Below are 26,475 nucleotides of genomic sequence, written 5' to 3' on the forward strand. Positions count from 1 at the left end.
CGACAAGACTCGAGAGAGAGATGAACTAATCATTTCTGTTTCCAGTACAGATTTAGAACCCATATGTTGCGCAATGCGCATGCGCGGTCAACACAAAATGAACTCTAACTCGAGACTCGAAAGATGAACTAATCATTTCTCTTTTCGGTACTGACAGCATAGCCTCTATGGACTGACAGAAAGAACGAAAGACTCGGACCCGTCCCGAACGACAAGACTCGAGAGAGAGATGAACTAATCATTTCTGTTTCCAGTACAGATTTAGAACCCAAATGTTGTTATCAGGGCCGGCGCTAGCCATTTGGGTGCCCTAAGCACAAATGCTTGGTGGTGCTTTTTCAACGGCCCTGTCCCAAATGGCACACTTCATGTGGACTTTAGTTCTAGTACATGTGTTCTTGTGGATTTGTGAAACGTCATCAGTATTGTTCCAATACGCTGATTTCACGCAGCCGTTATTTTGAAATCAAAAGCGAGGCTCCAGTGGGAATAAAACCAGAAGTGTCGTCTTTAATCATAGGAGAGTCGCGAATGCGATGGCGTATTGTTGTTTAATGTAGAAATTAGTTATTCTAAAAATTTACATGCATTACTTTCATACTTTAAACTATATACAGTGAAAATCATTTATAAAATTGTTTGTTTTTTTCAGATAGTAAAAAAAGCAGGAACGAACTATATACATATACTATATTGGATATTAACATCCAATAGTGTAAATTGCGGCAGCAGCTTCAGGTTGGTAGTCCAAGACATTGTTGTTTAACTTTACCTCCGGGGTTCTTCCCACCGGAGCCTCGCTTTCGATTTCAAAATGGCGGTGTAAAATCAGCGTATTCAAAGTTCACTGTTCGCTGCACAGACGACAAAACTGATGAATGAAGTAGGGGTGTGCCATATCATACCGTTCACAATAATACCGGTATACATTTTTACATGATAAAAAAGTTTCATATCGCGATATCAATGATATAGCGACGCGATGACGTATGGCGCATTTACGTTCCGTAGCACGCACAACAAAAACACCTGTCTGAGCGCGAGAGCAGCCTGTCAGCCTCCGATGACGATTTAGCAATTTCACAAACAGCTTGAGTGTCCAGCGGGCTTGCCGACGCGCGTCTTCTCTCGCGCGTGTTTAGGAGTCGGGACATGACTGAATGGTCTCTTGCACAATCTAGCCATCAGTGCATCGTAACTAAAGTTTATAATTTTCAAGTCTTCTTAATTCTTATCAGTTTAAACATTCAAGCGGTGTTAAACTATCCAGTAAACTACTCGCGCACTCTCTGAGAGAGTTGCATTGCGTGCATACATAGAGTAGGCTACAGCTTGCGAGAAACTAAAGTTATTTTTCGCGGATTATATCGCTTTAATGGGGGGAAAAACGCAAAATTGTGTGAAACTTCCGGTCTTGGTAAGTATACTCATAAACACTAGGGGTGTAAATCGGAGCCTTCATGACGATTCGATACGATACCGATTTCTTAAGCCAACGATTCGATTATTTTCGATACTTCAGAATTCCCCGCGATACGATTCGATACGATTCAATAATCGATATTTTTACATGATATCTATTAAGTTTCAAATAAATCAACAAAAAGTTTATAATTTGCCTTTTATTGAGAATACAGGAACAGTATTCTATTCACATAATGTGTATGTTGTGCTCAATGCACTGCAAATAGAACAGCAAATATAACAGTTACTGCATTCAGTTCAAAACTTGATTCTATCGAATCCTGGTGCGTTTCCGTGCATCTTACGTCATCGCAAACGTGCACGACGCATGATAGAAAACAAAACGCGGGTCAATATATTGTGTTTTTTATTTTATTTGGTGCTATTATGCACAGCTGAGTGAACAACACCGGTTTACTGTGTGCCGCATTTGGCTTTTTGCTGATTGCAAACGCAGGAGACAGTGGATTTCCATTAATGTGTTGCCCTGAGTCCACGCGCTATGTGTGTGTGAATACACTGCAGACTCACTCTCGCTCTTATCCAAGGTAAATATCAACACTATCAGCCCTTACATGTGTTTTATTTAACTAAATACATCATAATCAGCTAAAAAGCATGCGCAGGTCACTTACTTCCTGAACAAGTGCGCACCCGAGTCCGTGATGCTTTCACATTCACGTGAGCCGCGGCACGGTTCGAGTGCAACCGAACTCAGCGCACCTCCTCCAGGCAGTCTCGGGTTCGGTACTCCAGTGCGCACCAGGGTCAGCGTGACAGACAGCGTTTACATAATTAGAGATTTTTCATGCGAACCGTGCCCGTTCCGTTCCGTTCCGAGTTGGTGTGAAAGCACCCTAGACTTTTCAAGAAAGCTGTTGAAGTAGCCTTTTGTACACGTTAGCGCCTGTTTGTTTACGTTAGTAACTGCTAGCTTGGAATTCGCTGACTAAGTGACTGACGGTGCATTCACACTGGCAGTTTAGTTGCGTTAGCCCAGTGCATAACAACAATCGTTTGTACGCATATGAGCGGATGCTGAAAATAGACAGGCGGCAAAACAAACACATTAATCGATACTCTTGCGGACGCATCGATGCATCGAATCGTCGGCTGTATAATCGATGCATCGATACGAATCGATTAATATTTACACTCCTAATAAACACAGTCGGTTATGTATAAAACGTATGTGACAGTGTGACAGACAGTATAATGAAAACAGCAATGGATCCGTGCACTAGTTGTAAAAGTGACAGCAGCCATAGGCTATGCGTCTGTCATTAATGTTGTCGTCAAAACAACAAAAGATAGCTTTAATTGTAATGAATGAGAATTATTAGCCTATGTATTTAATTTAATCAGGAAACAGAATAAAAGACTGTGTTATTTTACATTTGATTACTTTATTATTTTTCTGTAGTATTTCTGAATACTGGTGTTAGACCTACACACATTTAACATTTAATTCAAAGATTGAAATCAAGCTTCCTTGTGTTGTGTAAACTCTTAACAACAAAATTACCACATTGTAAAAACGCAATGAGTGAGCAAACATTTAGGCGAGATAAACATAATAAGAAAATTTTCAACAACAAAAAAAAATTCTATATCGTCATAAATATTATCGCAAATATTCTTGAAATATCGTGATAGAATTTTGAGGTTATATCGCCCACCCCTAGAATGAAGATTGTCAGCCGATCACGTCAGAAAATGAAGAAGCTCGTCTTTAATCTGCTAAATTATTGTTTTGTGAATCATTCACGAAATTGAGATGAATGACAGTGATACCCGGCCATAGTAACGGTGTAAATTTTTTAAAACAGATCCATACGTTGAACAAATCAGAAAAAGACTGATTTTGTTGACTTGGCTTATTACAGACTAACTAAATAGTATTGCTTTCAATATAAAAACCAATGAAAATGTAAAAGAACACTAAAATTAATTAAGTTTAAAACCCCATCGCACATTTCAAGTTTTAAATAAAGTATCGGGACAGTTTATTTATTTAAAACAGGGTTGCATCGCGTTTAGAGTTCATTTCCTTTGCGATACAACATTAGAAACACAATCTTATTCTTGCAACATTTTAAATTTGTATTGCTTAGCTAAATTAAACAATTAAAACAGTACAAAAGTAGTACAAAAGTAGTCCAAAGCAACATAAATTAAGAACATAGGTTTTTCTTTTCATCTCTCTTGCGCTGGATCTCTTTTTAGCAAGTTTATTTTTAGGGATGCACCGATATGAACATTTTGGCCGATATCGATGACCGATAATTCTTTACATTTGAAAGCCGATAACCGATATATTGGCCGATAAATCTAAATTAAAAAAATGTATATACTTTGATAGCCTGTATACATAAACAAAAGGCTCACCATTAAAAGCCTTGTCTCAAACACTTTTAACATAAATCAAACATATACAATACAGTACAGCCTATAGTTTGAACCAGTGTAAGATTCCTTAACTTTTAAAATAAATTTTACACTCCTATGGGCAACTTTCTTTATTAAAAAAATGGTAACGCTTTATAATACGGTTTAATTTTGTTAGCATTAGTTAGCATGAACCAACAATTTTATAAGACATTTTTAAGAAAGTTGTATCTGTTAACATTAGTCAATGCACTGTGAACTAACATGAACACACATATTTTATTAACTACTATAACAAAGGCTATTGCTCTCTGTTAGTTAATGCATTAACAAATGAGACCTTATTGTAAAGTGTTATCAAAAAATCTATTGCCTAACAAAAAATAAAATACCTAAATAATGCAAACAAGTCATTGGATAACATTGGGCTGCATATAAAGAAACAAAATGGATCAATAAAATGGAATCGCCTCTGCACGGACAATAAGGAAATTATTTTTATCAAACCATATCGTTGATGAAAATAATACGAGAACAAAATAATGGTAGTTATTAATTATAACACAATATTTTTTAAAAAAATTAAACATTTTTAATATTACAGTGATAGTAAAAATCTTTAATAGCTTAGTTACTGTTTCAAATGACATTGCTGTGTGAGCTGCACGCGCTGAAGCTGAAGAGAACGAACGTTAAACCAAATCGCTTTGCTAGAAGGTTAATCAACTCAACGGTTGCTGAAGAATGCAAACCCAAAGAATTTACAAATTTATTACAATAGTGAATACAATTATAATTATATGACAGTCCCAATCATAGCTTTTAATGTTTTGCATTGTTGTTCAATCTGCGCGTGCTTAAGCTGAAGAGAACGAGCACCGGGAAACTGAAGAACTTTTCTAGCAGGCTGTTTAAATCCACGAAACGCATCATATGTGAGATTAATCAGATATTTATTTTACATCAACTTTATATTACGACTTATCTGCACAAAATGACGTGAATGCACAATCGAATTTGTGCTGGTCACAATGTTGTAGTAATCCCTGTTCTGGACGCGCTATTCCCACAACAACGCGCTGAAACACGGCAACTAAACCCAGAGAATTCACAACGTTTTATTACAATAGTGTTCTCATTATAATGGCATGTATATGACAGTCCCAATTATAGTTAGGAATGTGCTTTACTGTTTGAGCTGCGCGCACGCTAAATAGGCTATAAAGATGATCACCGGTACAATGAAGCGCTTCTGCATCGTTCATTAACTCAACCAAACGCATCCTATATTAGATTAATAATATAGGATAATATATATAATTATATATAATAATACAGATATATATACACAAAATAAACATATTACAACTTACAATGGCACAGAATGATGCGAATGCTCAAGAGAACTTGACTGTGCTTGTCATGAAGGCTTAACTCCATAGATGCGCTCTTTCCAAAACAACGCGCTCGTCGCGCTGAAACACTGGCGAACAAGAATTCACAACATTCTTTTACAGGCGTTTTTATTATAGTTTTATGAAGCCTATGTGACAGATTTGTGCTGCACATGTTGCACTGAACTGTATCTTCCTTTTCGAAGTGAATCCAATCATTCAGAACCATCATGGCGAACAGCGCGCATCTCTCAACTGAAGTAAATAATCTATTATCTATCGGCTTTGATATATCGGCCAAATTTTCTTATCGGATCGATAACGATAACATCAAAAAAGACCATTTATCGGCCGATATCGATATATGGTCGATATATCGTGCATCCCTATTTATTTTGTCTCCCTCTCTGCACGTGCCGGGTCTTTTTCGAAATTAAACATTTCAGGGTAAAAACACATCAGCGCCGATAATACTGTATATGTCACTGCGTGTGATCCATACAAATCACGAAAGAAAAAAAAACTGTAACAAATTATTTAGCCTTTGTTGCTTCAAAGACAGCATGCCTTGTTGATTTCACCTTACAATAAAACGAAGTTGATAGCGAATTCAAGAGCTCTGTATATACGGCTCACTCCCATTCGTTTCTTGGCATGAACGCATTTCGTCAACAGTTCATGTTTAGATAATGCCAGATTGTTGACAGTCATACACACTGCTCAAACATTCTAAAACTCTACAAAATCAGTGAAACAACTGGATTAAACACTTAAATTGAAATTTTGTGTGAAAACTTTAAATACAATAAATACACTACAATATTTATGATTTAATAAGATATGGGGCCTACATTTGGACACATCGAGAGATTTATCCTTAAAAGAATTTTGCCTTTGATTTTGCATGCTCATCAGGCTGGCTATCTGACACTCTCCCCATGAAAGACAGAACATTAACACCTATTGTCCTGCACACACGATAAAGCAACTGAACTGTCCCTCCAACTCCAGACTTCTGAGTTCGAGACTGACTTAAAACAAAGCGAAGTGTCAATTCACACACTATTTTAGACATTAGCATTAGGCTATTAAAGTGTTGATAATGAAGGAATTAAATCATTTAAGCTACATGTAGTGATATTTCTGTCATAAAAAGTTTATTACTAAATATTTCATTATTTCAATAATTGAAAAAATAAAACGTTACTTTGGTTTGGGCCAGCTTTTTCTTGGCAAAACTAAATACAATCTTCAAACTCATGTTCATTTGTTGTCATGAACAAAATGTTCAACTCAATACTAAATTTCACATGGATCTTTGGATCCTTACAACCAGGGTGCATGCAATTTGTGAATTTTTTTTCAGTTTTTTTTTATATATATATTTTTTTTATATCAAACCACAGTGCTATTAAGTTATTTTAGCTGTTATGAGAAAAATAAATCCAAATGAATGCGCGTTTGTCGAACACTAATTCAACAGCCCAGAATAAAACCCGCCTTTAGAACAATGCATAGCACCACATATTTCATTCAAAATAATCTCAAAACGCTTTGTGAGATTTTAAAAAGCTGTGCATGCATTAAGGCCACTGGAACCATGAACGTAACTGAAATGCTGGTTTGGATTTTATTGTTTGTCGTTTAAACGTGCGTGCCTGTTGCATATCTTTATTTTATATGGTCTATTGGTGAAGTAGCCTATAGCATTGATTACTGTGGAGCAGGGTTCCAGACTAGCCTAACTTTTTTATTTAGGTGAACCAAAATTTTTCCTCAACTCGCGTCGCCTTTAACGCTACAAGTTCAAGGTCACCTTTTTATCACGTTCCATATACATTCATGTATATTATGTAAATTATTTTAAACAAGAATAAGGTGTAGGTAATTTTTTTTAATTTGAAGCAGAATTATACTGTATATAAAAATAACAATCTTTTTTTTTTACATAAATGTTTAAAGTGCTTCACTGAGCTGCCAAACTAAAATATTTGAAGCAAAATAAAACATAGAAATAGAAAGTGCTACTGTTTAAAAGTGTTTCCCTGAACTGATGGCTGAAGTAGCTCCATGTCTGGGCTGTTGTCGGAGCATTGACCGGGGAGAATGTTGGGGGAACGTCTGAAAGACGTACAAAAGTAGGCCTTTCTTAAAGAAAAAACTCTCTATGGGTCTGTTTCTTTTTATTGTTCGTTGTCTGTTTTCTGGCGTTTATTTTGCTGATGCTGATTGCCGTGGACTCGTTTACACTGCAACCCAATTCTGATTTGATGCCTATATCCGATTTGTTTGACCGTCTGTTTACATGATCTTTAAATTGTGACCCATATCTGATTCAGGTGTTTACACTTGACATTAATCTGAAACATTGCGCATGTTTAAAGGGGGTTCTTCTTGCACAGATGGACGAACGCACAGCAAAAGAGATCTCAGGACTGGTGCCAAAAATAGTTCTTGCGTGCTTATGATGCGCACTGTAAACGTACGTATTACATACCATAAAGTGTGTATCATATGCACGCAAAAGCGATTTTTGCCGTATATGGCACGATAAATAAAATTCGTGCTATAGATGCGCTTTCATGAGATCGTGGCGGGCTTTAACGAGGAGCAGTGGGTCTGAAATTTTAGGATGAGCAAGCCAACCTTTGATATGTTGTCAACGTTTGTCCACATTCCTCTCTTACGGCGACACAACACGGTCCCTTTGCAGATGCACGTCGGGGTTGCTCTTGTCATTGAACCGCGTAGCCTAATGCCTCAGAAAATCCGATCTGCTTGTTTACATGAGCCGCATTGACACATATCGGATTTATATCTGATTTATTTCCACATATGAATGAGGCCTGAAACCGATCTCGAAATATCCGAATGCATGCGTTTTTTGTTTTGTTTACACTCATAGAACACATCCGATTTGTCGCATATGAGCAAAAAATCCGAATTGGATTTCATTTCACATTTCACTGACAGTGTAAACGAGGCCTGATTCTCTGGTGCTCAGATCGCAATTTCAATCACACAGCATGGAGCACGAGCAGTGTAGGCCTACAGGAATATCTGGACCACAGCCAATCAGAGGCAAAGACCCGCGCCATCTCCGTCTCTGATTGGTTTAGACCACGATATGATCCAACCATGAGTGGAGTTCCGTCAAAGGAGAACAAGCACTTAATTCGTGGAGAGGCAGCGAATGCGAGGACATTAGGTGCACCGGTGCGACCTAGGAGAAATTTTAGTTTTTTTAGAAAATTTAGTGTACCAAATTGGTCGCACTCTAGAGTAGAGGGCTGCATTGGGATTGAGTCCCCCCGGGTCCCGCAGGACCCAACGCAAATCTCGCGGGAGCGGGCGGTTTGAACTTTGCTGCGGGCGGGAATGGGCGGCTAAAAAAAACCCTTGCGGGATCGGGAGGTAGCCTAGTGGAGAATGAGATGTCAATAAATGACGTGGAAAAGAACCTCAAACGAGGTATTTACTGCACAAAACGCAAGCAAGGCAAGTCTGACATTTGGAGAAGTTTCTCAATTGTTTGTGACAAATATGGAAAGGAACTGGACTTTGTTCATTGTGACAAATGTACATAGGATATATATATATTGACATTGACAATTGATGTATTATCACCGATTCCGACTTGTCAATTACAGCGATGTTTTTGAATGTTTTGTATACTGTATTTTCTTGTGGTAGGCTATATTTGTTTCCCTCTCGAGGTGTTGTTTTGCTTTGCGGCATCATATTTGCTGTGATAGGTCCACAACAGTGCGTTTTTACCTGTCCTCTCATTATTTAAATTATTGTAAAAAGATGTAGACAGTGGTACGCCTGCATTAACTTCACTGTTGTTGAGATTTTCCCAGAAAACGACGGCTCATTAATTTAAGAAAGAAGTTGAAGAGGGACCCTCATAAGATCTGCAATCATGTATTTGTATGTATTTATTTAAATCTATTTATCTAAATGTATTAGAAGATGTAGAAGAATAGCTAGAAAAACAGCAAATAAATAAATAATAAATAAATACATTTAAATAAAAAAATCTATTAAATAAAAATACATTTAGATAGATTTAAATAAATACAAATACATGATTGTATTTGATCCTAAGATACGACTATCTTTTAATGATCAGTGCGTCAGATGCAGGCCAGGGAAACGAAACAAACAACCCCATGAAGCTCTTTAATATTAGCAATACATATACTGTACGTGTTTTTTCCTGCGGGACGGGAGAAGACACAAAATCAATGCATCTCTATTATTGTGCGGGAATAAATTCTAATCAGTTTTGCGGGTGCGGGCGGGAGTGGACATACATATTGCGGGAGCGAGCGGGAGTGTAACACATACATTGCGGGAGCGGGCGGGAGTGGACATACATATTACGGGAGCGAGCGGGAGTGTAACACATACATTGCGGGAGCGGGCGGTAATGGTCAGAAATTCGGCGGGCGGGAGCGGGATAAAGAAAACAGTCCCGCGCAGGTCTCTACTCTAGAGCCCTGTATTCTGACTCTAAATTTAATTGGATTGGATCTTTACTAAAATAAAATATTTGTGATTCAACTCCACTTAGACATGTGCCGGTATTCGGTAATGCGATAAATCGCGGTAATGAATATGCACGATATTGTTATCGCGGGGACTTCGAAATACCGTGAAAAATAATAGATCCGAATTTAGATTTTTAGAACGCGCATCAGCTTATTTTCCATCAACCGCTTAAAAAACAATGCGTATATGCTGCGCAAAACACATGTGCACTTTGATGTAAACAATCCCCACATCACATGTATAAGCACTGTGTGCATGCAGTGCGCACTCTAGTCTAATGTAAACAATCCTCACATGGAGAAGAAGCACGGCGGAAGGAGGAACGCTGCCGACTATTTATCCCCCGCATGGCTGCCAACTCTCACGCATTCAGCAGCTTGAGACTCACGCAATTGACACTTTCACACGGTCTCGCGCCACACATCCATTTTCTCACCCAGAGAAAAATCGCGGAGCAAAGAGGACACTGACACCGACAGACTAGACAGAGCAGGTTACTTTTGATATGAAAAAATATCAGCTCTCAGGTTTTATAACGAAATTCAGACAATAAATACTGTTTTGGTGCTTGTAAATGTGACGTGACAGATCGCGCGCCTCAGTTCAAGTAAACAGATAATCTGTTACTTTTTATTAAAGATACAGTACAACCCACCGAAAGGTATACGTACTTTCGATCAATCAGTGTTTTTCAACCACGGAAAGAGGTCAATAACACTGCAGGAGAACAATTATGTCACAGAACGTTACATTTACCTCAGGAAAGCCATTTAATGTTAGTTGACTATAAGAAAATAGCTATAGAGAGGAGTATTTTACTAAATATGTGCACTATATTATTTTAATATATGTTTACTTGTCATTATATAATTGTTATTATAATGAAAATTACGGCATATTACATTTTTATATTTATATTATTATTATATTTATATTGTATGCATTATATTTAATTTCTCTCTGTATGTTTACAGCATTATGTGAGATATATTTTTTCTTGAGAGACATTTAAATGCAGGCTATCTACTGTAGCCTACCTAATATTTATCCAAATGAGTCAATATTGAATCAAGATTGAAATTAAATCCAAGAATTTAATTGAAATCATGAAAATTGTGTTAAGCAATAATACAAACAGTAGCCTCAGTAACTGTACCATGTAAATATTATAACATGTTGTCACTAAAAAATAAAATTAATGTTTTGACAATCACAATTACACATTGTGATGCAAGTTTTTTTTTAGATACCCCCAATCCGTCTGTTTCTCTTGTGCAATTAAAATATCGTGATAATACCGTATACCGTGATAAAAGCTCAATCAATTAATCGCAGCATGAAAATTTGATACCGGCACATGCCTAACTCCACTGCTTTGCAGTGTTACTGAAGCAGTAATATTTCTTTATTAATGCTGCTATGGAATGGGATTATATAAAATTGGTGTTGTTAATTATGGAAGTCTTTTTGTTTGCTTTAATATAGATGGAAACCCTAATTGGTGAGGAAGGAGTTGATGGGTTAGAGGTGGACAGCAGAATCATTGGCCTCATCTATACAGCACGGATGAACGCAAAGAAAGAGTATTTAGTGATGTGTTCTTAAATTCCAATATCTGTCATTTTTTTTCCCCAAATGTATATTTTTCATAACTATATGCAAAACATTAGACACATTTTTAGAACTATATTTTAATGAAACATTGGTTCAATAAGTTGCAATTGCAAAATAAACATTATTGTCAGCAGGCACTCTGGAGACCGGTGGAAATCTCAAAGGTATAGGAGCCCACCCTCATATGCAGCCGTCCACGCACAGGAGAATGCTGAAGGGGTACACACACTTTCCACTTGTATGAGATTGACCTGTAGTATCAACCCTCTACAATGCGAGTAAATCACTCACGTCTGCAAGTAAAATTCACTCTAGGCAACTAAATAATATCTATCATTAGCATTGGCTAATAAATTCTTCGATTTCACTCGCTAGGGTGTTTGTTACATCCCAAGTATAAGTTTAACATAGATATATTTCCACTCGCTGAACACTCTAACTGAGCGCTTGAGAGTTTCACTCTCCGTCAAGCGATCTGTACTAATATTTCAAATTCAGCTCAGCGTACCTGCATTTGATGTACCGTAAACTCTAGTGTGAAGGCGCACCCTCACCATCGCGTTTCTCTCACACACGCAAAGAGAGAGCTAGAGTCTTGCATAGCACACAAAATGGGCGCGCTACATGTAACCATATAATTGTTTGTATTTTCCTGTCAAAATAACAGAGTTCATCTGAAACTATTCAGCTTTTAAGAACAAGCAGAAGATATGCCGGTTTCTCCGGGGGTGGGCAGAACTAATGCGCAAATGGCAATCTCTTTGGTTGGCACTCATCCCTGTTTTAATTTCAGCAAATCAGTTCGAGCGAACGCTGACAACTTGATTAACATTCATGAACCCAACAGCTCGTGTGTTGTATATTGTCATTATTAGTAGTAGGATTATTATCTTTTAATAACTATTATGAATTACTATTCTCTATTTTTTTTTACAGAAACACTGAATGACCAACAATATCTTAAGCACCACCACCAATCATAAGTTCAGTTAAAATGACAAATATGCATGCATGCATGATTATCAAGTTTTAGTTCTAATAACTAAAGTTCTATCATTAAATAATGCTTCATTATCATAATATAATGCGTGATTGACTGTGTTAAGAGTGTACATTTAGATATTTAAAAAGCTGTCATTTTACAAAGATAAGCTGATTTGGTGGAATATTTAATAAAATATATAGCCTATATATATTTTTATATATATATTAGGGGTGTAACGATATTCAAACCGAACCAAAAAAACGCGATACAGAACCCACGATATGAATCGCAATACTCTCATGGCGTACCGACCCTCACCCTGCTACCGGCCCAGCGGACCTCATGTCTTATGTGTACACAACGAATTCAGTTTTGTAGCCTAACCACCATTTAAACCATATAATAGCAAGCTCCGTGTTTTGTTACTTTCGATAATAAGCAAGGTGTAATCTTTCAAATTCTGTCTATTTGATCACGAAATTCAAACAATAAATGCCGTTTTGGCACCCTTTGTTGTGGCGTGACAGATCTCTGTTCTAGACTCCTCATTTCAAGCAGCAGCGCGGAGCGCGAGTAAACGCGATCATATCTTCCTCAGTTACAGAATTAACATGAATGGACAGCTGAAGGTATGTTGATAGATACAGTAGTATACTTAAAGGCATCACAACTCGTGTAATCGCTCAATCAGTGTTTCAGCAGCGGAAAGACGTCAATAAAACAGCTTCGTTTGTCACATAGCATTATATTTACCTCAGCAGGCAAGTCATCCAAATTAACTCTTGCACTAAATAAATGCACTATATTAGCCTATATATTAGGCTATATTTTACTTAACCTGTTAATGATATCTTATTATTTAATGTATGTTTAAAATATCTTTCCTGAAAATGACAGCAACTGTAAATTATTATATCTCAATAACGAATTACAGGTAAAAACACAAGTTAATGCAAAAACTGCCTTCTGTTCAGTTTACATGTTTTCATACAATGTGTAGATTATATCTAAAAAATAAATAGCATCTGAATTTAGGCTAAAAGTCTAGGCTCTGTTGTTAACCTTTAATGTTACAGTAATGTGTGGGCTCCTTATATAGTTTACAGCATTAGCAGATTTTTTTTTTTTAATCCTTGCGAAACGTTTAATTGTAATTGAATTAATTTAAAGACAAAAAAAAAAAATTATATATATATATATATGATATTTAATTATATAATAGTATATCAGTCTGGCGAGTAACCAAAAAATGTACTAGCCAATGGAGATTCTATTGCCAAGATGTGTAGAGGGTTGAGTGTATATAGTCTCATCCTTTCATTAAGATCAGGTTCACTTAATATTCTCAACTGAAGGTTAGAGCTCAGTAATGTGTGTGTTTGTTTGTTTGTGTAGAGGCCAGATGTAGTTAAAGTTTTGGATGAAGCTCTCATTAAAGCAATGGAAAACCTGAATCAACTTGATACACTTCACCAGGTAAAATGAGAAACTACAAACAAACTTCTGTAACCTTATTTTGTAGGAATGTTTTCCTGTGTAGGAATCAGTTGACTGGGCAACTGATTTTTGTCAAGAGATGTTACGAGAGACAGTAATGTTTTTGATTAAAGATTACAGACACGTTTTTTAATAGTAAATGTGTAGAGATAAATTTATAATAAACATTGTCTTTTGTCATTCATGATTTCATGGTGATTTTAAACCTCTTGAATAATATGTGATATTACTGATTTGTGAAGCTTATGTTTTGTGTATTTAAGACTCTTGCCAATGGTATTCATGCTCAGCTGAGAAAAGAAAGAACTCGAATTGTCAGAGAAATTGATGAGGCCATTAGCAAAGCAAAGGGCATTCTGCTGAAAAGGTATGTGGACAGAATTTTTACAGGCACAAACTGAGATTAAACATTCTGTGGAGTTTTATAGGTCACAGACTTGGCAAATAATGCTTCTCATCATGAACTTTGTGGAATTTGTAGACGGAGTACGTTGGTGACAAAATTGAACGCTGTTGATCATCTCTTCTCGGATGGTTGGAAAGAGTGTAAGAGGATAGAAGAGCGGGTAAAGGATCTGCGCACAGCCATCCAGAAAGCTCGACATGTTCGTCAGGTTCCTTCTCTGGAGACCTATTGCAACTTAGACAAGGTAACGCTGTACTAGACGCCATACAGAGTTCTGCTTAATGTTAAATGATCTCAATGACTCAGTTCCTAGAATTTAAAACTAACCTTAATAAATTAAGGCAAGTAAGATAGTGAGTAACTACTAGTTAGAAACTCACAAGAGAAGTTGGAGCTTTCACAAAATTCTATGTGTGAAGTGTAATTTTGTTATAATCCTTGTTACCTAGTGAGCTTTTCTTTTTCTTAAATGTTTTGCAAGAGCGTATAGGCTAAATGTGAAATGTGGTGATGTATGCATTTAACAACATCAATAACAGACCCATTTAGAAATGTTTTTTTCCTTTTTTTATTTATTCCACATTTATTTCACATTCCAGCTCAAACAAACATTTGTATCAGATTTATTTCAGATACTGTATACAGTATATCATATTTTTGTGTTTACTATACATCTTAAAATAAGACATTTTCAATTTCTAAGGCAACACTGTAGTATCTTAAACCTTTCAAATGTTTTACTATATTTATTTTTTTATTGTTTTAAGATTTTGGAGATTCTACAAATTCCAGTGGATGTGGAGTCATATGACATGAGCTGTCTGTCATTGCGTTCAGGACTCAGGTAGATGACCATCATACACAATTAGTTTCAGAGCTCCAGAATGCAATTAATATTGTCACAAAATGATTGCACACAACTCTGCTGTTTTTACATGAATAAAAAAAGAAAGGGAAGAATTTACTATTTAATTTTGTTTTTTATTTATAGCTGCAGTCTTCAAATAGACAATCTTACTGAAAGTATGAGAAACTGTCTTAAAATCACGGATGTCGATGATAGTTGGTAAGTGTTTATAAAATGTGCTTCATTAATTGTGTAAAACCTATTGATATGATTTGTCATTTTATTAACATGTCAGAAGGGATGAAAGGATGACTGGTTTCACGATAAAATGTCCAGACGACTAGTATTATCGGTCAAAATTTTATTATCATGAAAACCTGTTTGATTATCATTAGGGCTGTGTATTGGCAAGAATCTGGCGATACGATACGTATCGTGATACATGGGTCACGATTCAATATATTGCGATATATTTCGATACTGTGCATAAGGCGATATATTGGGATTTTTTTAAAAGTATGACTATAATTTTAGAAAATATTATTTAAAAAAAGACATAATGTGCATAAAAGTCAAACAAGTTTACTTTAGGTAAACAATTCAGTTCACAGAAAATCAAACTGCCAGTTTGGGATTGTGGTTCACAGGTTCTTAGTGAGCAAATTTTTATATGCTCAAGTAGGCCATAATAAAAGAAAATGCATAGCCCCTGTCACAATACATAACACGTACACATTATGTGCAATCTGAAAAAAAGAAAAGACATCTGTCTATGTCAATCAAGAAAAAAAATGCTAGCACTATTCCTAGTACACGGCGTACATCCAACACGTTTTGTGTTGCAAAAACACGAACACGATTCCTAAAGGAAACATTGAGGAACAAATGTAAATTGTCAGTTAAAGAAAATACATAGCCCCTGACTGTGACATCTAGGCTAATGTAGGGGTCAACCGATATGTGATTTTCAGGGCCGATACCGATTATTACAGATCAAGTAGACCGATAACCGATATTTTAAAACCGATATATAGCCTATGTCTGGTGTAAAAATGTAAGTTAATGTCAAAATTAAGAATAACAAAGAGTTTTGACAAATACTTTCTTTAAATTATTTTAAACATATCTTTAAATCTGAGAACTGTTAATAATAACATTATTATTATTATAATTAATAATAATAACTTAAAAAAATGTGCAGGGAGCACCCAGCAGCGTTCTGTAAAACTTAAAGACACTATTTTAATGGTTAAATTAAATTTTAGTAATCAAAAAGCATTTCTTATTAATTTAAATCATCAAACTTATTCAATTTATTTACAGTTTAACAAAAATTACATGTTTAGGGCCCTATGAAAAAACAAACTTTTATTTTGACGGGTTGCCGTGGAGATCTTTGAGTTTTTGTGCGTTTATGATATGACGATAACTTTTCTCAGTTGAAGCTTTAAAAAGCTCATGAAGTGACTAAGCAGCTCTGGGGGTGATGTTTATGCAATCATGTCCTCATATAATGATGCGGCTGAGGCTGAAAACAGCGCAAGCTTCACGCGTGCTCCTGTGTGTGTGTGTGTGGTAAATGAAATCACGCGTCTGCACCATTCATTTAGAGACACACAGGATTCATATTTAAATAGTCTTTTTGCGGTTTGAAATTCGTTTTAATTTGTACTGACCTGCTTTTTATTAATTCATCAAGAAGTTGACAAATTCCGTGACATTCTGCTTTATAAAGTAAATTCCTTTTTTTTTTTTGACTGGTTTCCGTGATTTGGTTAGAGTTTTCTGCATCGCGGACATCACAGGACACTATTATATTGAGGTGTTTTGCAACTTCAGTGTAGTAATTTATTGCTACTTCAGCAAAATCTGCTGCTGCCTTAACTTTGAGAGACAAGACAACTGATCAGTGCAGCAGCTCCAGTCAGCGAGTGCTGTCGGTGCGAGGGCTAAACTTTCAGTGCCTTCAACTTTCCGCTTTGATTGGCCGGACTCGTGACTCCCAACAAATCAGATGTGCGGGACATTGCATTGGTCTAGTCTACAGAGTGGTGAGTTCCGACAGAGGTGGCTGCGTCAGAGCCAAATATAGCACATTTCAAAATTAAATTATTTTATCGGCAAATCGGTTTTGAAAATGGCCGAGACCGATTACCATAAAAATGCTCAATATCGGCGCCGACCCCTAGGCTAATGCATAACACATAAGGTGCAATCTGTCATTAAAAAAAGGATCCAATGTTTGCACCATATAACGGAAACCTTCGTTTTCAACAACACTGAGCGGGCGCATGCAGGCTCAGATCCTATTTAAAATCGTATTTGATTGCAGAGCGCCGTAGCGCATTCGCGCAGCACTACCTCGCGCAATCTCTCTCCCTCACGCGTGCTCTCTCAAGCTCTCTCTCCCTTGCGCGGTCTCTCTCCTATCCTATTTTTGCACGTAAAATAAAAAAAACGATATTGCATTTTTGAAAATCGATACAGTATTCCAAAATAAAAAGTGTATAGATTTTTTCTTACACCCCTAATTATCAATATTTAAAAAAAAAACTTGCGGTAAATCCTGTCCAGGCAGCATTAGTCTGACGCAGGTGCGCAAATAAAACGTTTTTTTTTTTTTTTGTACGAGAAGACATGGCGGAAGGCAGTGACAGCGCGCTGCGCTGTGCACATCTGTGCCGTTTATTCACACTCGCACCTACATTAGTAAACATGTTATTTTTACATGAACACATCCAAACTATATTGCTATAGCCTACTGAGATGAGTAAAAATAGATTGAAATAAGTTGAAAATGTCTTTGTATAAGCAACAAACTGCAAATTAAAGGGACAATGTGTAGTTTTTTAGGTATTTTATTATCTAAAATCTGTATTTTTATTCATAAATATTTCCTCAATGGTGTACAAATACCTCTGCCAATTATCTGACTTATCCTCGTAAACAAAGAATTTATTATCTTTATATACATGCAGGGATTAAAGTTCTCCGTCGCTACGACGGATTTCCGTTAATTGCAGCGAGTCTATGACGGTTTTCCGTCAATTGACCCTTCGCAGGGAGCTTGATTGACAGGTGATCTGACTAATCATACTTCGCCATCCGCTATTTTTTCCGACAAAGCAGTCAGGAGAGTTAGTAGATTAACATGGGAGGATTTGAACTTGAAAAACTGAATATACTGACGCCTTTCTGCGGTTAAAACAACATTCCTTCTTATGTTCATTCATATTTATTTGATACTATAAATGAACTAGAAGGAAGAGATGATCGGTTCACGAGCAGCTTTAACTGAGGCTTTACAGCGATCTGTCACGACACACTAAAGAGCCACAAAACGGTATTTATTGTTTAAATTTCTTTTTAAAAATGACCAAATTTGAAAGGTGAGACTTTGTTTAATATGTTTAATATCAAAAGTAACCGAAAAGTAACCTGGTCTGTCCTGTCTGTCCGCGTATTGTCAGTCTCCTCTCTGATCCACGATGTATGTTTCACTGCGTGAGAACATGGTGTGTGCGTGAGAGCGGCGTAGCTTGTCGGACATAGCGACAGTAACTAAGGGGGGCGGGTCTTTGCGAAGGGTCAATTGCAGCGTTCCCGTCTCTCCTTAATGTCTTAAATTCACTTTTCATAATGTTAAGGCCGTAAATAGGCTTTAATTTCTCAAATAATGTGATAAATGTCTTAATTTTAGGTTGAATAGGTCTTAAATTAAGAAAAGACGAGGTGTATTCACCCTGCTGAGGGGGATGTGATAAAGCCTGGATTGGAGCGAAAGCACGCTCCTCTCTCCACTCTAAGCATTCTGTAATCACTTCGCTTATGGTCCACTCTTTGTTCTCACTTCCCTATCACGGAAAAACTGCTCCGTGTTCACTCAATTAATCTTAGTTTTGGAGAAGTGCATGTCAGGCTAGGCTACAGCCAGTTTGGCTTCGGTCTGAATCCGAGCTTGTTTGTTCCCGGCGCCCCCCGCAGCGTTGGTCTGGTTTCACATTCAACATTCGTGCATATTACCTTATCGCAAACATGCACGGCGCATGATAGAAAACAGAACGTGGGTTCATATTGGCAGTTTCTCAATACCAAGTACGCAAACTTCGTACTTGCGTCCTTGGTAATTCGGACTTGCCAAGTTCGACTCAGGAGAATGAACTCCCGAGGACAAGAGGACACGAGTCCAGTTATTCTGCAAATGGAACAGTCCGTTCTTGATTGCGTCACTCAGCTCGCTCTGGCTACTCCGGTTATCTCTTTATGTATATTTTAGGCAACAATAATAAAATACAACCTCTTTTCATCAACAATAAAACGAAATATATACAAAAAACCTTTTCATTTATAAATGAACATATTATCATAAACATATTAATGGCCACACAAATGTGGTTCAGACAACGCACATTGATTATCTTCACTGCATATATTTATAACAACACGAAATAGAAAACACAACCCTGCTTTTTGTTTTCATTTTAAAAATATTAAACCTTACTGATCATTAAAACTGACATTTAACAAACATAGACAGGGTTGTATCGTTTTATTTTATTATGCATGTACACATACAGTGAAGAGAATGCATAGTAAAATATATAAAGAATATTTTATATATTTTAGAATATATAACATTATACAACCCTGTTAATTTTTTGTTAAATGTTAGTTTTAATGCTCAATAATATCCAGTATAAAAGTATAAGTAGCCTAATAGGTAGGCTATAAGAAGCTATGCAATGAGAAATAAAGCAAACAATTCAGTCAAACATTAGTCAGCTCTCTAATAGGCTACAAAGTTAAAGTTAAATAGCCTAAATATATAAAGTTATGAAACTTCACTTTGCCCTCAGCCAAAACGATTTGCCATGGAACAAACTATATATTAATATAATTTAGCATTGTTTAATCTTATAAGATAAATAAAAACATGCACTGAAAAGTTGTAGATGTAAACCATGTAGATGGTTGATTATTTGTCAATTTTTTTTTCATAGATTAAAATATCTTTTAAAATACGCAAACTGGCAATATTAAAGCGGTTTAAAACATCTCCCCTTAAAACGCTATTGGTCTCGACTATTTAAATAAAGTTAAAGGAATATGACTTGGCCGAAAAAAAAATTCGGTCAGAAGAATTTTTTTTCACTTTAATCCCTGTACATGTTACTGGTAGGTTCATGGAGGCTTCCATGTAGTTCCGCCATTTTGAAAAACATTAATAGCAGAGAGGGTCACAAAGTACTAGGCCAACGCGTTTCCACAAGCGTTTTCGTTCAGAGCCAGCGTCACGTAACTGAAAGCAGCAGAAACGGAGGAGCAGAGCAGTGAGAGGCGCTTGTCACTGCCCCGGCAAGTTATTCACAGTCAGTTATTCATACTGTAACATTTGTTTGTCCGTTGTGTCAAGTTGCAGTGTGTCTGAAATTACAAACCTGTTCACCCGTAGGAAAACTCGACGAAGTGCTATTAGAAGACATCCTGTCATAGCTTTTTGGTACATAACAGCTACCGTAGATGCAACACGCATTTGAAAAAGCGAGGTGCTGAAGTGCACGTTTGAATGCAAAATACAATTTCACCGCTAAATGGGAGAAATTCCTACACAATGTTCCTTTAACATTTATATTCTAATATATCATAAACGCGATATGTTACAGACTAAATTTAGATGTTTAGACCAGATTTCGTTGATTAGTTTTGGATAGATTATAAAGTTTTATAAAAAGATTATAAAAAAAAAAAGGGAGAGGATACATATTTCAAAATTTTCTGAAAATATAGTATGAGAATGAACTGCACAATTACTAGAAATGTTTACCTTGGATATTATACAATTTGCATGCATACAATATTTGTGGAAAAAGAAATTTTTTCAAGACGTTTCCAACTCTAACTTTAACTTTAAAACAATTCTGTAGAATCTACAGAATTGTTTTGAAGTTAGAGTTGGAAACATCTTGAAAAAATGTGTCTTTTTCCACTGGGTACCACAAGAAAGAATGCGAGGACAAAAGAAATGTGTGTGTGTGTGTGTGTGTGTGTATATATATATGTATTTATGTCTCTTTTGTCCTCGCATTTTTTGGTACCCAGTGACACACCTGTGTGAAAGGCTCATTATGCGGTCATAGGCAATATGCGTGGCATATGACCATTCCAAACAAAAAGTGTCTTGCAAAATTTAAATCAATGTATTGTTTTGTGTAAGTTATTAGGCAGGATGGTTTTCAGATAATTTTGGAGCAAAAACTCTAGGTGACAACATCCATTAGTCAAAAGTCTTGTGGACACATATTTAGTGTGTGTTTTGTGGCCTTATTTCAGAAACTTTAAGTTTTAGTTTTTTCAGTAACCATGCATAAACAATATTCTCTCAAAAGTACAAACGTGTACATACATGTTGCTCACATATTATGGTAGCCCTGTTTGTGCTAAATAGAGTGTAATTACACCTTTGCCATTAATGTTTATAAGCAACTGAAAAAAGCACAAATGTCAGGGTATGTCAAAACATCCCAAGGACCCAAAAAACACCTTAGACCCCAGAGGGTTAAATACATTTTGAAATAAAATAATAATAATAAACGAGGCTCAAAAATCAAAATTCTTAACATACATGCGTGTTTATTTGAGCACTTCCGTCAATGAAACATCACACTAAAGCCTGTTAAGCATTGAAATAAATATCAGTAAATAATATTAACTTAAATATAATAAAGTTTAATAAAGACATAGCCTAAAGCCTTCTGCTCTACGCTTTGAGAGGGATTAGGAATGTGAGTGTCTTCACTTTCAAAGTTCAAAGTTAAATATTACCTGCTCGGTCCTGTCTGTCAGCGCGTTGTCATTGTCCTCTATTTTTCACTGCTTGAGAACATGGGTTGAATCCAAAATCCGCCCCTAAACCCTCATTCACTAAGTTAGGCCTATTCCCTACGTTAGTCCACTAATACTGTTCACTGAAGGAGTGAATGAAAACGAGTGAGCGAATTTGGAAAATGTTAATTAGTTAATTAAAATGCAAAATTAGAAATGTTGCTGTGCAATAGACTGAAATAAGTTTTAAAATAAAACTAATTCAAAACTAATTAAAAATGAAAATATGATTAATACTTAAAGGGTTACTTCAGGATTTAGCATTAAGATTTGTATTAGTAGAAAACCAGTAGTATTTTCGAATTACCTTGCTTCCCCCCCTCATTTCCCCCTGATATGAGAGATTTATGTATTTTTAGTCTGGAAAAAATCCTCCGATGACGCAAAAATCGTCATTTTGCGTCATCGGAGGATTTTTGGGCCAGAGGCTTAAAACTACAGCCAGTACTAGTAGCTAGTTCCGCATGTTTTCACTACGCCCATATGGGGCGGGATCTCACTCACAGAAAGTAAGATATTGTCAGCCATCTTTCTGTAGAAGCTAAGCTAACAGGCTCTTGCTCTGTGTATAAAGTTTGTATAGTGGGCTAATCACGATAGCGGAAGGTAACGTTAGTTTAGAAGTTGAAATGACAGAAGGGGATTTCGAAGTTGCGCGTTGCGCGCAATCTGATGCTCGCGGCTACCTGTACGAGCCGCAATACAGCGATGAACAGTTGCGGGAGATGGAGGAACAAGATGCGGCCGGAGCAGCTGCTGCAGCAGGGGAGCAAGACCTGACTCGAGCCCGGCCAGACTCCAGCTGGGGCGGACTGGAGCTGTCAGTGCTCACGCTGTGCGCCTATGGAAACAGATAGAGAGTCCTATTGCTGTCGCGAATTTCAACGATCCCATTTTCTTCTGGACGAGATAAATTGGAAACGCCAGCCAAAGCCCGCAGGGACAAACGGACGGCTTAGTGTAAAGTGAGTAACGTTATTTGGTTTGTTTTTCTTTTTTTTACCAAGACGTAATGTACAGAGTTTGGACACCCGGCATTATCACAATGTTCTTCCCTCGTAACGTTAGTCAGCTGAGCTATTGTTGTTATATTTACATCTATGATAGTATACTGTGTGCAAATAGTTCGCATTGCTAACGTTGTGCTTACTGTTTTGTAGACAATATCGCCTAACAGCCTATCGTCACTTTATGGAATGGTTCCAGCAAGGCGAGCGACTTGGTAAAGACTATCGTCTCGTTTTGCCCACCTGTGTTGTCCAGGACATCAGACGGAAATATCCAGCTCCTGACTGACAATACTGTGAATGAATATAAGGAAACAGCCGAAGCTCTGGAAGAGCTTTGAGTGTAAAAGTGTTAATATTAATTTTAAGTTAATATAAAAGTTATAACTCCCATCGGTTGTGGTTCTTTTTATAAACCTTTAAACCTTTACTGTTACTAGAGTATGTATTAGCCTAGAGAATGTGTGGAGAAATTTTTCGGATACTGCCGCCTGTAACCGGTAGGCGTGGTTTGGGAGTGGCCTGGCCTCGTAAGGGCAGCAAAGCAAGTGCATTCTGGGAGTTGTTGTCTTTCAGCCACATGAGTAAAAAATACATTTTCTGCCTTTTCTCAGTCTAGAATGCTTCAATTTAAAAAATTTCACATTTCTACTATATAAATGATCACTATTAAATACACATTCATGTTCCCAGAGCTGAAGTATCCCTTTAATAAAAAAATGAAATGACACTCCAGGTCTCCGCACCAGTCACGTAACTGAAAACTATGAAAGCAGTGTGACTGACCAACTGGTAAAAAATAAAATAAAATGCATTTAAGAAATTATTCCCTCAGATTGTATGTTTCATTAATAAAGTTTTACTACTCGTAGCAGTCTCGCATGCACGCTTAGATCTCATGTGAATTGCACGTATAAAATGAAGTTAATGAACAACCTCAATCCATCAGGAAACGCCATAGGTCGCTGAATTTCACTGTGCTTCATGAAGAGTTTTTCTTTTGCGTGAAGAAGCCGTTCGCCGGAGATGTTAAAAGATAGCGGGGTGCATTCATGATTATTAGGCTGTATAATAATCCTCCTGGCGCTGTGTCTGAGAGTAATTTACTCTTTGTTCTTGGATTAACATTAATGACACTTTAAGACCAGCCGCTGCTGACAGAGACGTGATCTGACAGGCGTCCCATTTTCTCACAAATCTCTACGTTCATTTAAGACTTTATTTAAATAATTTAAGACTGCTCTTATTGAGGACACTTGACAAAACGGACATTTTGGAATAATTTGTGTTATGGTTTGTTCAAGCCCGAAAGAGAACTCGATACTGACGCGGGTCCTTTCTGTGGGTCGTGTGTGTGTGTGTATAATAGGCAGGACTTAACGGTACTGCATAATTGCGTTAAATATTTTTAACGCTTTAAACCTTTTTTTTTTTTCTTTTTGCGGGGCCGCGGTGGGCAAGTGATAAAACAGGTGTTGCGACTGAATACTGTGTAACACCGACTATCGTAGCAAGCCTAGCAGTATGTAACATTTGCATGCATCTTGCAGAAGAACATTGTTGCTGGAGCTACTTCAATCTGTTTATGTCTGATGAATCACGCAGGTACTGGGCTACTACGCAGTTTTACAACCCGTACCAGCCTAAAAGTGTCTGAATATAAACCCTTATTATATGTGTACCGTAGTATAATACAAAAACACGGTTTGGAAAATGGATTCATGATTTACTCGCTCATTTTATAAATTTGTAACAAAAAAAGTTACATACTGCAGCTTTAATGTTTATGCTTAAAATAAGTGCATAGTTGATCACTCTATTTGTTGTTTGTTGATTTTTCAAATATAAAATTTGTTAATGTTTTCAGTGTGTATCAGTTCTTTTTGAACATTTTCATCTCATTTAAATAAAACCGTGATAATCTTGATAATCATGATAACTTTGGTCACTATAATTGTGATATGACATTTTCATACCGTTTCATCTCTACTTGCCAGTATCAGAGAAGTTACTGTGGAGCCTTTCCATCATGTTGTAAAAAGTGCTGAAGAAGTCTGGGACAGCTCCAGTCAGTCTGTTCCGAGAAATGCAGACCCCATTCCCATAAAACAAAGCACACACAGCCCAAGTTTTATGGATGATACAGATAAAGGAGATACAGGAACAGAGAAAGTGGAAATAGGTGCGTGTTTTCAGGGTAGGGTAAAAATATTGATAATGATAGTTGTTGTTTTTTTGTCTGACTGAGCATTTTCTTATGTTTTTATAAAATGTTTAATGTTGAGCTCGTTTTTTTTTTTTAGCACGCAGTTACCCGGTTGCTGAACCAAGGTGCAATGAACGGAACAGAGGACTTAGAAAACATCGCAGGCAGCATTTTGAAAAGTCCTCAACTCTACAACCTAAAAGTATGTGCCATGTCTGTTGATTAATCAGAAGAATGAATAAACATGAGAACTCCCTTTTTCCTTGTGTTATTGAAGTGCATTTTGTGCCAACCGTGTGTGTTTGTTTTTTCTTCTGTAGTGGTGCACTATGCACTGGCAACACACATTGTGAACCCTGGACATTTCTACGTACGCTATTTGCTCGAACACAAGACAGGCCAAAAGTTGGCCAAAAAGATCAACGAATTCTGCTCAGGAGAGAATGGCCACTTCACGTGCAGGGATGAAATCAAGACGGGTATGTGTATGTAATCCCTTAATGTTAGTGATGGTTGTTTACTTATCGTTTTTTGTTAGTGTTGATTACACCGTGCTTACTTCATAAGTAATCATAATTTTTCTGCTACAATATTTGGATTCACTGTTAAAAATTTGCATTTTACAATTGTTTTCAGAAGGTTTTATGTTAAAATACATTTTCTGACCATGGCTGACGCGTTACATGGTAAAAGGCATTCAGCTTTGGTGACAGAAGTGCAAGCCAAATTTCACCTCATTCAGACGTTTAAAAATGAAATTGGTTATGAACACTCTAAATCGAATGGGTCATTGCGATGATGCTTGCTACAACGGATGCTGTAGTACCATACAGCATCAGCATGCACCTGTTCAGAAAGATAAATGTTCAAGTTTATAATGTTTACTTTGTGTCCAGTGTTGGCAGCTTCACAAAAATGTGCCCAGTGCAGATACGTTGGATGGGTTTATTATAGTGCTGGGCGGTATACCGGTTCCTACCGAATACTGGTGTTTGTTTAAGATAGAATTTTGAATATACTGCAATATTGGTACGTCACTTAAACAACGTTCGGAATGCGTCGCAACACTGTTTGAGAGGATCCCTTTTCCCTGTTGCACTGTGGTAAGGTCACAGCTGTATGTGTTACCAAAGTCCTTTTATGCAAGTCATGCCACTCGGCCGCCATCTTGGCAACGCCTCCGGGCAGCTATTTCGGACTAACAAGACCAGGCTCCTATCTAAATGAA

General features: G+C 36.9%; 1 protein-coding gene across 8 annotated transcripts in view; it reads left to right on the forward strand.

Moving 5' to 3' along the window:
* The window catches only part of rnf17 (ring finger protein 17), a 65,099-nt gene that overhangs the window by 2,003 nt on the left and 36,621 nt on the right, over nucleotides 1-26,475 (forward strand). The window contains exons 3-12 of one of the 8 annotated variants that reach the window (XM_077216952.1): nucleotides 11,289-11,398; nucleotides 11,549-11,636; nucleotides 13,798-13,878; nucleotides 14,163-14,266; nucleotides 14,381-14,549; nucleotides 15,073-15,149; nucleotides 15,297-15,371; nucleotides 25,039-25,223; nucleotides 25,345-25,449; nucleotides 25,568-25,726. In XM_077216952.1, coding sequence (XP_077073067.1) covers nucleotides 11,289-11,398; nucleotides 11,549-11,636; nucleotides 13,798-13,878; nucleotides 14,163-14,266; nucleotides 14,381-14,549; nucleotides 15,073-15,149; nucleotides 15,297-15,371; nucleotides 25,039-25,223; nucleotides 25,345-25,449; nucleotides 25,568-25,726 — 1,153 coding nt within the window. The remainder of the gene's footprint in view (nucleotides 1-11,288; nucleotides 11,399-11,548; nucleotides 11,637-13,797; nucleotides 13,879-14,162; nucleotides 14,267-14,380; nucleotides 14,550-15,072; nucleotides 15,150-15,296; nucleotides 15,372-25,038; nucleotides 25,224-25,344; nucleotides 25,450-25,567; nucleotides 25,727-26,475) is intronic. The other 7 variants (XM_077216953.1, XM_077216954.1, XM_077216955.1 and 4 more) reach the window with 7 other exon arrangements.

This window comes from Siphateles boraxobius, unplaced genomic scaffold (genome assembly GCF_051911475.1).
Source record: "Siphateles boraxobius isolate OS27281-9 unplaced genomic scaffold, OSU_SipBor_1 7, whole genome shotgun sequence".
Lineage (NCBI taxonomy): Eukaryota > Metazoa > Chordata > Actinopteri > Cypriniformes > Leuciscidae > Siphateles > Siphateles boraxobius.